At 50.5% G+C, this 14,678-nt stretch overlaps 1 protein-coding gene across 1 annotated transcript; it reads left to right on the top strand.

Moving 5' to 3' along the window:
• The first annotated feature begins 1,582 nt into the window (after positions 1 to 1,582).
• On the top strand, positions 1,583 to 10,205 carry LOC125123942 (pregnancy-associated glycoprotein 1-like). The gene is made up of 9 exons (XM_047774111.1): positions 1,583 to 1,683; positions 3,002 to 3,167; positions 3,983 to 4,100; positions 4,191 to 4,309; positions 5,595 to 5,794; positions 6,711 to 6,827; positions 8,330 to 8,471; positions 8,559 to 8,657; positions 9,881 to 10,205. Exons 1-9 carry the CDS (start codon positions 1,583 to 1,585, stop codon positions 10,034 to 10,036), a joined length of 1,218 nt encoding a protein of 405 aa, XP_047630067.1. The 3' UTR covers positions 10,037 to 10,205.
• The last annotated feature ends 4,473 nt before the right edge of the window (positions 10,206 to 14,678 follow it).

Here is a 14,678-nt window from a genome sequence, read left to right as displayed (position 1 = left end):
GGGACCAAGAGCGCTGCCTCAAGAAACCACACTGCTTTTATTGTGCTCTTTAGGATTACAGCAAATGAGGAGGGGGCTGTAGGTGCAGGATGTAATTCTTTTATTATTTTAAAAGTCACATAGCTGGTAGCTGGTTAAGCTTTTATTCTGACTTTTAGGCATTTAACAATCATTAGCAGTGAGGAAGCCTGGCTTCAGCTGTCTATGCATAGCATCTAGAGAACCATCATTGTGCTTCCACAGATGCACACCTATCTGCAGCAACCCAGGGTGCCTGGGTTTGCACCTCGTTCTCCTTGCTGATGCATATCCTGCTAACCACCCCTCATAAACCCCCTGGGACCATGAGGCTCCCCTTTCTCTTATTTTAACAGGACATCTCATGCTGTGCAAGCAGCCTGTCTATCTGCACAGGTCCAGCATGCCTAGACCAAGGCATATGTCCTCATTCAGCTGACCACATGAATAACTTATGCCTTTTGGTCTTTGTTCTTAAGCTTAAGTTATTTACCAGTGCTGCAACTGTTTATCAAGCAGGAATACAGGGTAAAGTAAAGCAGGACAAGATGGAGTTTTCAGCATAGAAAGTAGAAGCAGAGAGGCTAAGAAAAGATTGTAGAAACATGTCTCCCGACAGATCACACTATGTGTTTCTGGAAGAAAAAAAAGAAGAGAGGGAGAGAATTACTAGCTAACATGTGAAATCAGAAGATTTTACATAAATATCCAGACTTCTGACTTCTCTGGAAAACTTGCCCAACCAGCCTGCTTTCCAGCATGGCAGCCACTCAGCTTGGAGCTGAGGAGAGGCTGCCCCAGCCCAGGATGCCCATCCAACCAGGCCATTCATTGCTCTTGCAACCTGGGCCATGAGTTTGTGAGAACTGCCCTAGACTGCCAGCTCCCTGAAGACAAGGACTGCCTGCGTTTTACTCATGTTTGACTTCCTGGCATCTAACCTGGACCCCAGCACACAGAGTCCTCCATTAATGTGTGTCGGATGAGCAAAACATCTTTTGGAGGCATGCATCCCATTTCTTCCAATAGTAAAACTGTGCCATTGGAATTCCCTCTAGCCTAGGTCTTGGAAGCCAAGTGGCATCCCAGATGCCATGATCTGTGCCATGGGTCCCTACCTAAAGCCACTTGTATGTCAGTGGGCTGCCCCTAAAGTTTTCACTTTGCCATTTGACCTCTTTTCCTCCTCAAAATCTCCGCTCCAACAGAGGACAGAAAGGCATACCTCACAAAGTGGCCGCCAAGACTACATGAGATTGTGAAATGTCAAGCATAGCCCCCAGCACTTATTTTTATCACATTATTAGCAGTGTTTCATCTCCAATGTCACAAGAGTCTCCCAACTCTTTGTTAGTCCGCGCTTCTGTTTGGTTGTGCAGCCAGGCTCCAAGGAAGAGATTAGAGCAGAAATCTCTGTATTCTGAGAATTTTCCACGTCCACTCCCCAAGGACACTGATGGAGGTAAAGATCTTATCAGGAGATCTGTATTTCTTATCAGGTCCATTAGTGGCCAACAGAGGACAATTCGGGCATATATACTAAGGAGCTTCTGGCCACCACTGCATGCTCAGGTATTGCTATTTCCTGAATACCTGGACCCAGGAAAGGAGTATGAAGTGGCTTGTGATTCTTGGGCTGGTGACCCTCTCAGAGTGTTTAGTCATGTAAGTATGGGGACTAGAAGTGACACCATCTCTCTCTCTCTCTCTGGAATATTTCTTGTCATGCTCTTATTCATTTACCCATCAGGGTTAGAAGGGAATGTCATCATTCCTGACAGTCTTAAACTTCAACTCTCACTGATTGGCAAGTACCTTGCCATGGAAACCATGGGGCCCAAGGGTCTTGGGATTGATCTGCAGGATTGCACAACTCTGGGTCAAGAGTCCCATCATGATCTATGTGAAAAATGGCACTCCTTGGATTTCTTCAATGCACAACCTGTGCAACTGTCAGTGTGGTGCAGTGGAACAACATTTCTCCTGCATTTGCGTGTTTCTGAGGCGTCATCTCTGTATCTCTCTTTTTTTTCTCTCCATCTCTTTGGCTGTCTCTGTGCATGCAGAGCACTCTGAGGCTTTGTTTTTTTTCCTTTCTTTTTTTTTTCTTTCAATTTTGATTCTTCCTCACTTCTGTGGCATCTTGATTTCTGAAATATATTTCCCTCTCCTGGCTTCCTCTCTCATCCCGTTCTTCTGATTGAGCCCTGGAGAAAGATTAGAAGCTAGACCTTTTGACCTCTAACAAGCAGTGTGACCATAGCCACACCCCCAACTCCCTGTCCTGCATTTCAAACCCCTCCTCTGTGAAAAGGGGATATTGATCCCACTTCTGTCTTCCTCCCAGAACTTCCAGGAGGCAGATACAGTGGGATGACAATAGCGATGGTAATGCTGCCACTGTTGAGACTCCCCACATATCAGGAACATCGCCTACATCATTTTACTTAAGAGCCAGAACACTCTATGTAGGGTGTGGAGGTCATTTTAGTCCACTTTTTAGAGATGACTGAACTGAGGCTCCAAATGGTCATATGGCTTATATGAGATTAAACAAAAGAATCTGTATTCAGGAGTTCCCATTGTGACGCAGGGGAAACGAATCCGACTAGAAAAAAGAGGTTGCGGGTTCGATCCCTGGCCTCGCTCAGGGGGTTAAGGATCCAGCGTTGCTGTGAGCTGTGATGTAGGTGGCAGACACAGCTTGGATCTGGCATTGCTGTGGCTGTGGTGTAGGCAGGCAGCAACAGCCCCGATTAGACCCCTAGCCCGGGAACCTCCATATGCCGCGGGAACAGCCGTAGAAGGACAAAAGAAAAAGAAAAAGAAAAAAAAAAAGAAGAACCTATATTCCAACCTAGGTCGTTGCCATCTTCTCTGCAAGAAACATGCCTGGAAAATTCAGTGTTGTGACAGTCATTCTACAAAATGGACAGCTGTTGCCTATCTCTTATTTGTTTCCTTTCCCAATGCACGGTGAAAGGATCCCTCTAACAAAGGTCAAGTCCATCCGAGAAAACCTCAGAGAAAAAGGCTTGCTGAAGAATTTCCTGAAGGAACATCCTTTCAACATGATCCAGAACCGCCTGAACCAGAAACCTGCTCCTCAGGGGAAAGTCTCTCGTCAACCTCTGAGGAACTACTTTGATGTGAGTACCCAGGAAGGATGGCCCCACAGCGCCCCCTGGTGCTTTGGTCAAGCCTGGGGTTCCCCTGAAGGGGCCAGGAGGGATGCTGGGGCTGGGTCCCCTGCAGGAAGCAGAACCACAGGGGGATCTGGCACCTCATACCCAGAGGAGCAGTCACTCCCAACCCTCAACTCTTGGTCTGCGGTGACCGGGCCCGGCAATGACTAGGTGGCAGGTAAACCTCCATTTCTGTGTCAGAGATATGTCATTGGCATGAGGAAGATTCTTCTCTTCGAACTAAGGAAGCCACTGCGCTACAGATAAAGTGTGAGCCATGTCTGATCAAACAATAAAGCCAACTGCAAAGAAAGTTGGAAATCCCAGGCAGAGGAGGTTCAGCTTCCAAAGAACCAAAAGTGATATCAGTAAAAAGTTATTGAGCCCCTCTGGTGGGTGACACTATAGAAATCTAATATTCTATGGTTATGGCTACCTATTTTAAAAAAGGTCTAAGCTCATCCTCAAGAACACATAGGCCAGCCTAAGACACAGGCAAAGAATAAATGAATGTCACATAAAAGGGCCAACTGTGTGCTGTTGACAGGACATGCTTTGTGTTTGGGCGAAGGAAGGAGAAGGAGTGCTCAGGCTGGGCCTTAAGGGGGACACTGGAGAGCTGCTCCAATGAGTGCTGGTCTGAGCAGAGGCTGTGAGGCGGGGCCGTGGGCAAGGGACTTTGTTGACATGGGACAATCTCAAGGTTGGTGGCACGTTGAGAAACCAGGGTGACCAGGGCAGCCCGGCCTGCCCTGACCACCCCTCCCCGGCCCCTACAGATGGCCTACGTGGGCAACATCAGCATCGGAACACCCCCACAGGAGTTCAGCGTCATCTTTGATACCGGCTCATCTGACTTGTGGGTGCCCTCCATCTACTGCCAAAGCAGGGCCTGTAGTGAGTGCCCCCTCAACCACCCTTATGCTCCCCCCAACCCCCTTCTCCATCCTCAGCAAGCTTACGGACACTCATCTCCTCTGTCTGCAGATACACACCGGGTCTTCGACCCTTTTAAATCCACTACCTTCCGGTACTCAGGTGTGCCCATTGAACTGGAATATGCCTCTGGGATGATGTCAGGATATCTTGGCTATGACACAGTTCGGGTAATGTGGACACCACAAGATCAGGCAGGGCCAGTCCTGGATGGGACTGTTGCTTCCCAGACAGACACAGGATCCCTTGGGAGGGCCCACCTTTCCCAAAGTCCCAAGTGGTTTTCCGGTCACTGACCCTGCAGGACTCTGTCCCTGGGGAGCAAGTACACCTGCTGACACACAGACTCTCAGGAAGGCTAACCCAGAGAGAGGTCTGGGGGGGTGAATTTGCTGCTCAGGTGCCACTTTGCTGGCAGCAGGGGGTGGGAGAATAAAACAGGCACCTTTCTATTCCCCAACTGGGCCTGGCACTGTGCCAGGCACTTCCATCGTGATTATTGTTTAACCCTGCAGTCCCACCCCCACCCCCTGGCAGGTACTATTATTACCTCCTTTATACAGATTAGGGAACTGAGGTGCAGAGAGCGAAGGCCTTGGCCAAGTTCACCTATCTGGTAAGAAGCGAAGCTGGGCTGGACAGTCAGGACTAAGCAGGTGCAGAGTTTTGGGGGAGAGAGAATAATACAGATCTGGGGCTCCTGGGGGGCAGTGGAGGGATTCAGGCACACAGGCAGAGGAGGAATGGGGCCGCAGATGTGGGAGCAACCTGATAAATGCATTCTTACTCTAGGCGGTCTTGGAGAATCTAATTAAACCCAAGGCCAGACATCCCAAAAGGGCCTGGGTATTCTCTTTCTCTTCCTCTTTCCTTTCTCTCTCTCTCTCTCTCTCTCTCTCTCTCTCTCTCTCTCTCTCTCTCTCTCTCTCTCTCTCTCTCTCTCCCTGACACACACACATACACACACATACACACACACACTGCATGTCTCTCAGGCTGAATTTTCCTAAGAACTTTGCAGCTTCACTGTATAATGGGCATCTTTCTTACTGTGTGGATGCAGGATCCACAATGCATTGCAACAAACTCATCCCTTTCTGCCATCAGATCTCAAGGATTCCAAAGAGAAAGCTACCCTGCCCTCTACTCAAGTTCTCCTCAGGTGGGAACCATTTGGTCCTGTCCTGAAGTCTCACTCTCCCCCCAGGACAAGGGCATAAGTCCAGTCTATTAACTGCAGACAGCGTTTGCAGAAGGAGCAGCCATGGGTTGAAATCCACAGCCCAGCAAAAATTGAACTGGATCCCCATCCCAGCTTGGCCTGTGGTCAGCCAGGGCTCAGGCAGGCCTTAGTTCTCTGCAAGCTAATGGCATCTCCCTGCTCCCCTACACCCCAGCCCTGCCCCAGCCCTTTTTCCCAAAACTTCTCATGGGAACTGCCCCCCACTTCCACAGATCTCAAACCTTATCATCATGGGCCAGGAATTTGGCTACAGTCAGTGGGAACAAAATGGGGCCTTTGACCATGCAATGTTTGATGGTATGCTGGGCCTAGGCTACCCCGGCCTCGCCATTGAAGACACAACCCCCGTCTTTGACAACCTAAGGAAACGAGGCCTCATCGCTCAGCCTGTCTTTGCCTTCTACTTGAGCACGTGAGTCTCAGTGGGACAAGCCCTCTCTCCACATTGGCTGTACGATACTTCCATTTGCATGAAAATGTCTAGACCACACAATCCAAAGTTTCCTGAGAAAGAGTCTAGACAAGGGTCGACCAACAATGATCCCAGGACTATATCTGTTTTTTATAATTAAAGTTTTCTTGTAACACATCCATCTTCTTGGGGCTAAGGGAAGCTCTTGGTCCAGGGAGGTGGAGGGAAGAGGAGGAGCAGTGGAGGGGTCAGGATACAGGCAGGAGGACGAGAGAACAGGATTCACTGATGGATTCGATATGGAAAGAATGGCAGGGATGGGGGGACTCTTTCTTCCTCACTCACATTTGACCAGGAGCCCAGGACCAGCTAGAGCACTGGCAGGGGCCAGTGCAAAAGGAACATGTGGGACCCCTTGTGAAAAAGCTTGAGTTTCAAGACAGAAATGGCAGAGGCACGGGGCCCTGCTGAATGGGGGGGCCCATGGACAGCACAGATCACGGGCCCAGGAACTGGGCCCTGGGTGAGCCTGATCCATGCCCTTGGCACCCTCAGGTCTCAGCTTTCCTGAAAATTGACAGGCTGGCCCAGTGGATTCCCCAGCCCTCCTGTCTGGGGTTCCCTGAGGGATTCTCTCAGCAGTCAGATTGCAGGAGGGGACCAGTCCCTCTAGGAAGGGTGGGTGGTCAGAGCCTGGCCAGGATGCCCAGGTTCAAACCTCTTCTGGCCACTCATTAGCTGGTCAGGTACTCAGCCCTCCATGCCTCAATTCCTGCATCTGTAAAATGGGATCGTAGCAGTGCCTGTGACGGGTGGATAAACACAGCCCTCAACAGTGCCTAGTGAGTGGCCAAGCTTGAGAAAAGCCACCCATTATTCTCCTACACTCAGCTCTCCCTCTCCCTCTCCTCCTTAGCAACAAAGAGGAGGGCAGCGTGGTGATGTTTGGTGGCGTGGACAGAAGCTTCTATAAAGGAGAGCTCAAGTGGGTGCCCCTGACAAAACCCAACTACTGGCAGATCGCCTTGGACAGGTAAGCCCCTCCCTCTGAGGGCCACCCTGAGGGATGTCCCCACACATGCACACAGACAGGGACAGGCTCACACACATGCACTCACAGATACACCATCACACACATACAGATATACACACTCCACAGACAAGACACGCAAAGAAGCACATAAAACAACACACACAGAAACACATAAGCAGACACATACAGTCACACAGATACACAGAGATATACAGACACACACACACACACACACACACACACACACACACACCTCCCAGAGGTTTATAATCACCCATGCTTCCTGATGAGGGTCCTGACCAGGGTCCTGATGAGGGTCCTGACCAGGGACCAGAGACGCTGGTGCAACACAAGGAGGCTGCAGCGACCACGTTGGGAGGCAGTTGGGGAGCATGGTTTGAGGACCCTGAAGTGTCCTGACAGGAGGATCAGGGAGACTTCCACGAGCCTGAGCAGGCTGGTGCTACGATGACCAACCGTCCTCGGCTACCCAGGCCCAAGCAGGTGATTAGGGCACAGGGTCGCCAGTGGGAAAACAGGACACGTCCTGGACAAACTGGGAAAATGGGTCTCCTTAGGGAGAAGCTACCCAGAAGTGCACAGAGGTTGGCTGCATTCCCGAGACTGGAAAGCACATCAGACAGAGAGACACCTCCTGACCCTGACTCACCCAGCCTCATCCCAGGCACACAGGGGGACAGGGACTATGAAGAGACCACCAGGGAGCTGGGATCCAAGAGTGGCCTCAGAACGAGAGGCAGGAGTTGAGCCCCTCACACAAGAGCTTCCATGTCCTTTGGAAGCCCCTGGGAAAGCTCAGTCATTACGTGCCCAGGGGCCTCAGTGGCTGGGGGAAAGCCTCTCCCATGGTATCCTGTGTCCCCCTCCCCATCACTCTAATGAGCATCTGCTGCCCCAGAGAACCTCCACCGTCACTCTGGGTGTTGACACATTATTGCTCAGGTTCCAGAAACAGGGCTCTGGTTGTCCCTCATTCGTGTCTTCATTCATTCATTCAACAAACCCAAGGTGTGGAACTACTGTGTGCTGGGCACTTGACAATAGGACTTTTTCTTAGAGACCTAGTATAGAGTAAGGCAGACATACAAGAAAAGAGTCAGAAAAAGAATGAATAGCCACTTTGCACCATGCTAGACATGAGGAAGTGTTGATGGAGAATGGCCAGGAGTAAAGCCTGATCCATGTCCCTGAAATGGGACAATTAAGCTGAAGCCTGGATAAGGAGGAGAAATTAACTAAAGGGGATGGAAGACTTCTAGAAAGGGTAACAAGAACATGCCAAGGCCCTGAGGCACAAAAGAGCCTGGTGCATTCAAGAACTGAAAGGAAATCAAGGAAGGAGAAATGACCAGAGCAAAGGAAAAGAGAGTGGGGCATGATCTGGAGACTGTTCTGGAGAGTCTTGGGGAGGGGAGGGGTGGGCAGCAGCGAGAGGAAACTTCAGAGTGATTGTGGTGCCACTTTGTCCCACTGTCTCTCAGGATCACATGGAGAGGATATGTTGTTGCTTGTAAGAGTGGCTGCCAGGCCGTCATGGATACTGGTTCCTCGCTGCTGATTGGCCCCACTAAAGAAGTCATCAACATCCATAAGCTCATCAAAGCTAAACCCTTCCAGGAGGAGGTGAAGGAACTTTCCACAGGGTCACTCTGGGGATCTTCACTCAGGAAGGATCAGCTGGGCCAACCTCTCTCCCTCGTTCTCTAACAGTTCCTGATCCAGTGTAGTACCATGAACACCCTGCCTGACTTCATCTTCATCATTAACAATGTCCAATACCCAGTTCCTGTTCAAGCCTACATCCAAAAGGTGAGGGGCCAACCATGGGGGCTGATTCTCATATCTGGACTAGAAGGAACCATTGGGCTGTTGATGTCAGGAGGATGGGGCCCTCTACAGATCAAGATGACCACTGCAGGTGCTGCTAAGACCCTCCCCCCAACTCCCCTCACCTCCCACCACCTGGGGGTGGGGGAGATGCCCAGCGCCTCTCACAAAACCAACCTCTTGAAGGCAAAGGGAAGACTAGGACAACCACCATCCTGAAATAAAGATGGAGACTCCACCCCGGGCAGGCGCAGTGCCAGGCACAAGGAGAGGGGACCACTAAGGGCCTCAGCCCTCAAGGAGCTTCCAGTCAACCAGGGCCCACAGATGGATGACACAGAATCCCTGAGATCATCAGGCTGAGGGACAGGGGGGTTGGCTGAGGACACTGCCAGTGTGTTGTCCCACAGTCTCCCTGCCCATCTCCAGAGTGCCCTGGTTTGGATGATGATTAGAGGGTTTCCCGAGTCCTAGGCTGCACCTGCCCTTCATAAGGCCCAGTTCCCCCTCTGGGAGCTGGGACACCAGACCAGCCCTGGGCAGGGGTTGAAGGCCCTCCTGCATGAAGGGGACACAGTGACTGCACAGCCCCTGGCTCAGACTTGAGCGTTAATGCACGTCAGCTCCTGATGGGAATTGAGAGGAGGCTGAAGGAGATCAAAGAAGTCTTTGAGGAAGAGAGGGAATTTCAATGATGCTAAACCCCCAGCCTTTTGGAAGGGTGAGAAAACCCTCTGGGCTCCGTGCCCACGGTACCCCTGGGGACTGAGCCAAGGGATGCCAGGGGCAGATCCAGCATGACATGGGCAAGAGAGAGGGGACCACCAGGCCAAGTGACCCAACCCAGCCTGGAGTGGCCAAAGAGGGTGAGCAGGGGTCCAGGAAGGCCACCCGAGTGGGGGTGGGGGGAGAGGTGCTGAGCGCAGTCTTAAAGAACAGGTTGTGGGGAAAGGGGCAAGAAAAGGCCTTCTGTGCAGAGAGAACAGCCAGCCTGGGGCAGAAAGAAGGAAACAGCAGGGAGGGGTGGAGGGGGGCTACAGTCTGCCTGGTTCTTGGATGGCCACCCTGCTTCCACAGCTGCTGACAGAGCCACTCGGCTCTCACCTAAGGCAGGAGATGAAACCCAGAAGCAGCTGGCTCTGGATATGGAGGGCAGCAGCAGGTGAGGGCTCAGGCTCACTGCTGTGTCTTTCCCTCTTCCTCAGGGTTCTTCTACTGGCCGCTGCTACAGCAACTTTAGTGGAGGCACAGAAGACTTGAGTGACAAAGAGTTCTGGATCCTGGGTGATGTCTTCTTAAGGCTGTACTTCACTGTTTTTGATCGAGGACAGGACAGGATTGGCCTGGCTCCCGCTGTGTAAATACTGGTTCTTCTTACAGAAACAGCCATGCCCACCTGCCAAACACACATTCCCTCACACCTAGGGCATTCTCGCCCAGAGAGGGCGGCTTGAACGGGGTTCGGTGCACTGAAAAGCCCTGTTCTCAGTAAAGAATAAAGGATTGCCTTTGCAATGGTGCTGATACCAACTGGTGCCTCTCTTTGGGTCTGGGAGGTGCCTCATGATCACGCAGGACTTGACGACCTAGTCTGAACCACAAGTGAGAGGAGCCCAGGGATTTCCAAGGGAAGGGCAGACCTCTTGGAAGGATACTGGGGATCAGGGATCCAGGAATCAGCACAGATCCAAAGATCTCAGAGACTGGACCCAAGTCATCAGAAGCTATCAGCTCACTTTCTCTCCATTGCTCTTTCCCTCTTCTCACCTTTTGATTCTCTTGGCCTCTCTCTTACCTTTCCTCCCTCAGGCTTCTAAACATACTGAAGGACTCCACAGCTGCCTGCCCCAGGGTTTTACATCCAGAAGGGAAACAAGCGCAGAAAAAATCGGGGTACAAGGAGGGCTCTGATTGGTCCACCGGCGGTCACGTGTCCAACCCTGGACCAATCATCGCGGAGGGGGTCCTGGGTACTCCGATTGGTTTCACTTGGTCACAGGGCCTTGCCAGGCAGCATCTGATTGACGGTTTCCTCCCGAACAGAGTGACTGGACCCCGGGAAAAGAGGCCGGAAAGGTAGTGGCACAGGGATGTTCAAGATCAAGGAACAGTTTGTGACTACTGCAATCTCTGTGCCACTTTCTCAGAGGGCTGATAAGGGGTAATAAAAATAGATGCTAGGAGTTCCCTGGTGTCTGGAGGTTGAAGATCGGTGTTGTGGCTGGGGTCACTGTTGTGGCTCAAGTACAATGCCTGGTCCCTCCACGTGCCACAGACCAGACCAAAACAAAAAAAGTCTTATCTTCCTTTGATCTCAATTTGACAGTGGGCTTCTGCTCCAGAAGGACTCTGATTAAAGCCCTGAAAAGTGATGTTACCCTTGTCCTCCCCACTCCAGTCATTGGCTCTCCGCCAGCCACATGCCTACAGTGTCCTACCAGTGACACTCTGGGTTGACAGATCCATGTGGATGCCTGAGCCCGGTGTGGCCCTTACCTTGGTCTCAAAGGCTGTTGGAGGGACTGCCTATGTGTTAAAAGGGGTAGCAGGGTGCACAAGGCCTTTGGGTTTTTTTTTTTTTGTTACTTTGGTTGGTTGGTTGGTTTTTGTTTTTAGGGCCCCACCTGCGCATATGGAAGTGCCCAGGCTAGGGTCAAATCCGAGCTGCAGCTGCAGACCCACACCACACCCACAGCCATGCCGTACTAGAGCCAGGTCTCTAACCTATGCCACAGCTCACGGCTACGCCAGATCCTTAACCCACTGAGCAAGGCCAGGGATCAAACCAGCATCCTTATGGATACTAATCCGAATCCTTGCTGCTGAGCCACGATGGGAACAGCCCTTCAGCCTTGCTGAGCTTCCTCCAGGGGCAGAGATAAAAAAAAAAAAAAAAAAAGTCTGGTTCTAGGTGCTACTTTTTAGCTCCATTGGAGACCCAGGCAGCGACCCGGGCTGGGGACAGTAGGGGTTAGAGGCCAAGGGGAGCCCAGGTGGAAAAAGGAACAGGGAAGAAAAATAAGATGGAAAACACACCTCAACTCAATGCACAGCTCCAGCCTTTACTTCACGCAGGCAAGACGATCGTCAGCTGAAGGAATGTCTCCCTCCCTTCATCTTTTCACTCAGTACAGATTTGCTGAGCACTTACTCTGCGTCAGGTACTGGGGGGGACCCCAGGGATGGGAGTCTCAGGCTGTGGTGTCCTGGGTGGTGGTACCGATGGTCTGTGCAGCCCTCTCTGCCTTGCCCTCCTAGTCCGGCTGCTGCCCTTTTCTCCAGGCTTTGAGCTCCCTCTGCTCAGCTGATGTCCCCATCAGTTAGGGGACCTCCCAGGGTGGGGATTCCTCTCCTCTTTCACAGCTGTCTCTCTGGGGGGCTGGTCCCATCCTGATTCCTTTTTTCTTTTTTTCTTTCCTTTCTCTCTCTCTCTCTCTTTTGTCTCCTTTTGTTTTACCCAGTTACATGGAGGGTTTCTTGCCCTCCTTGGAGGTTGAAGGTCTTCTGGCAGCCTTCAGAGGATGTTCTGTGCAAATCACTCTACATGGAAATTCTTTCCGACGTGTGTGTGGGAGAAGGCGAGCACCACGTCCTCCTCCTCCGCCATCTGGATCCCGTCATCCCATTTCTGCCAACATGGATGAACCTAGAGCACATTTTGCTGAGTGAGATAAGCCGGACACAAAGGTGAATACGTATGATCTGCCTATCTAAGTGGTCTAAGACAGTCTCACTCGGCGTTCCCTGGCATCTTAGCATTTAAGGATTTGGCATCATCACTGCTGTGGATCTGGCCCCGGTTTTCTTTTCTTTTCTTTTTTTTTCCACCTCCCCACATCTCCTCCTACTCTGAGCACCTGGGCCTGGCTGTGGGGTTTTTTGCTTTATCTGTTGAGATGTAGTTAATACATAACATGGTATAAGTTTCAGGTGTACAACATGGCGACTCACATGTTTAAAAGATATATTTGATAATCTGTACAGTTTTTATTCAATATTGGCTACACATCCTTGTAGCTTATTTTATACCTAATAGTCTGTACCCCTTCATCCCCTACACCTGTCTTGCCCCTCACCTCTCCCTTCTCCCCACAGGTAACCACCACTCTGTTCTCGGTATCTGTGAGTCTGTGTCTTTTTCGTTATGCTCATGAGTTTGTTTTAGATTCCATATATTAGTATCACACAAATACCAAGAGTATTTATCTTTCTACGGATTTTTTCTTTTAGCATCCTGCCCTCCAAGCCCATCCATGTAGCTGCAAATGGCACTATTTCATTCTTTTTTATGGCTGAGTAGTATTCCACTGTATATATGTACTATGTCTTCTTCCTCATTCCTCTTTTGGCGGACTTTTAGGCTCCTTCCATGTCTTGGCTATCATAAACAATGCTGCGAGGGCATTTGGGGTCTGTGTGTCTTTTCAATTTAGTGTTTGTCTTTTTTCGGATACATACCCAGCAGTGGCGTTATGGCACATGGCATGGACATGTGGCAACTCTAGCTCTGGTTTCTTGGACCTCCAGACTGTTCTCCGTAGTAGCTGTACCCATTTACATTCCCACCAACAGTGAAGGAGGGCTCCATTTTCTCCACACCCTCTCCATCGCTTGCTCTCTGCAGACTTACTCATGATGACCGTTCTGACTGGTGTGAGGTGCTATCTCATTGTGGGTTTTATTGGCATTTCCCTCATAATTCGTGATGTTGAGCATCTTTTCACGCACCTGTTAGCCATCTGCATTTCTTGTTTGGAAAAAAATGCCTCCTCAGTTCCTCTGCCAATGTTTTAATCAGGTTTTGTCTGTTGTGGTTGTTTGCTTTTTTCTTTATGTTGAGCTGTAGGTATGTATGTGTGCATTGGATATTAACCCCTCATCAGTCGTATCATTTCCAAAAGTCTTCTCCCATTCAGTAGGTTGTCTTTTTGTTTTGTCAGTAGTTTCCTTTGCTGTGCAAAAGCTTTTAAGTTTAATTAGGTCCCATTTGCTTGTGTTCCCTTGGGTTTTCTTTGTCCTAAGGGCTGGCTGTCACCCACTTCTCCATCCCAGCTCTTCCCTCCCCTGGGCACCCCAACACTTCCTCCTAGAATCTTCCTTCCAGGAACTTGTCTTCTCTGGGATCTTCTTCCAACTGATTCCTCTCCGTTCCCTCCCCGGATGGAACCCACCCTCTGTCGCTGCTCAAAACCTGCCTCAGGAACGGGCACCAGGGACAGAGAGAGCCCGTGTGTGATGTGACCTGTGGAGCAGTTGAACCCCTTTCAAAACTTATGTCCTGAAGGGACATATGTATGTTTACAACAAATGCTCAGGGGGTGACCCGAGGCCCAGTCCTCACCATCAGACAGCAGGACGGGGCCAAACAGGACACGGGACAGCCAAAGCGGGTGGGACACCTGCCAAAGCCTAAGACTCTGACCTTTGGTTCGAGGGGAGGCTGCAGTCTTGCATGGCCTCAGGCACATCCTTCAGCTGTGCTCATCTCTGCCCCAAAACCAGCCCAGTCATGATGGCCTTGTCATGGAGGGAGCGGTGACTGGGTGTAGGCAGAGGGTCTCGACTCAGTAAATGACCCATTGATATTATTCATTATTCCCACCTGAAGATTTTTGGCAGTGACATTTCTTTCTGTAAAAATTGGCAGAAATTTGTTCATACTTGACTTCAGAGATGAAGCAATATAAAGGAGGAAGAGAAACACAGGAGGTGCTTTTCTGGATTCAAGATACAGGTGTTGACATGTTTAAAAGAATGACTGGAAGATTCCAGAATTCTTAATTTAAGCTTACTCTGCATTCATTCATTCATTCATTCATTCATTCATTCATTTTGGCTTTTTAAGGCCACATCTTTGGCATATGGAGGTTCCCAGGGTAGGGGTCCAGTTGTAACTGCAGCAGCCGGCTTTTGACACAGCCACAGCAACCTGGGGTCCAAGCCACATCTGCAACCTGTTTCACCACAGCTTGAGGCAACACTAGATCCTTAACCCACTGAGGG

Source organism: Phacochoerus africanus, chromosome 4, assembly GCF_016906955.1.
Source record: "Phacochoerus africanus isolate WHEZ1 chromosome 4, ROS_Pafr_v1, whole genome shotgun sequence".
Taxonomy (NCBI): domain Eukaryota; kingdom Metazoa; phylum Chordata; class Mammalia; order Artiodactyla; family Suidae; genus Phacochoerus; species Phacochoerus africanus.
Note: the sequence above shows the minus strand (reverse complement) of the source record. Positions and strands in the feature narration are given on the sequence as shown.

Excerpts from the sequence above, each read along its gene's own strand:
- LOC125123942 (XM_047774111.1), top strand. The coding sequence starts at position 1,583 with ATGCTCAGGTATTGCTATTTCCTGAATACCTGGACCCAGGAAAGGAGT. Across the intron at positions 3,168-3,982 it reads CTCTGAGGAACTACTTTGAT|ATGGCCTACGTGGGCAACAT; the intron begins GTGAGTACCCAG and ends CGGCCCCTACAG. Across the intron at positions 8,472-8,558 it reads CTAAACCCTTCCAGGAGGAG|TTCCTGATCCAGTGTAGTAC; the intron begins GTGAAGGAACTT and ends GTTCTCTAACAG.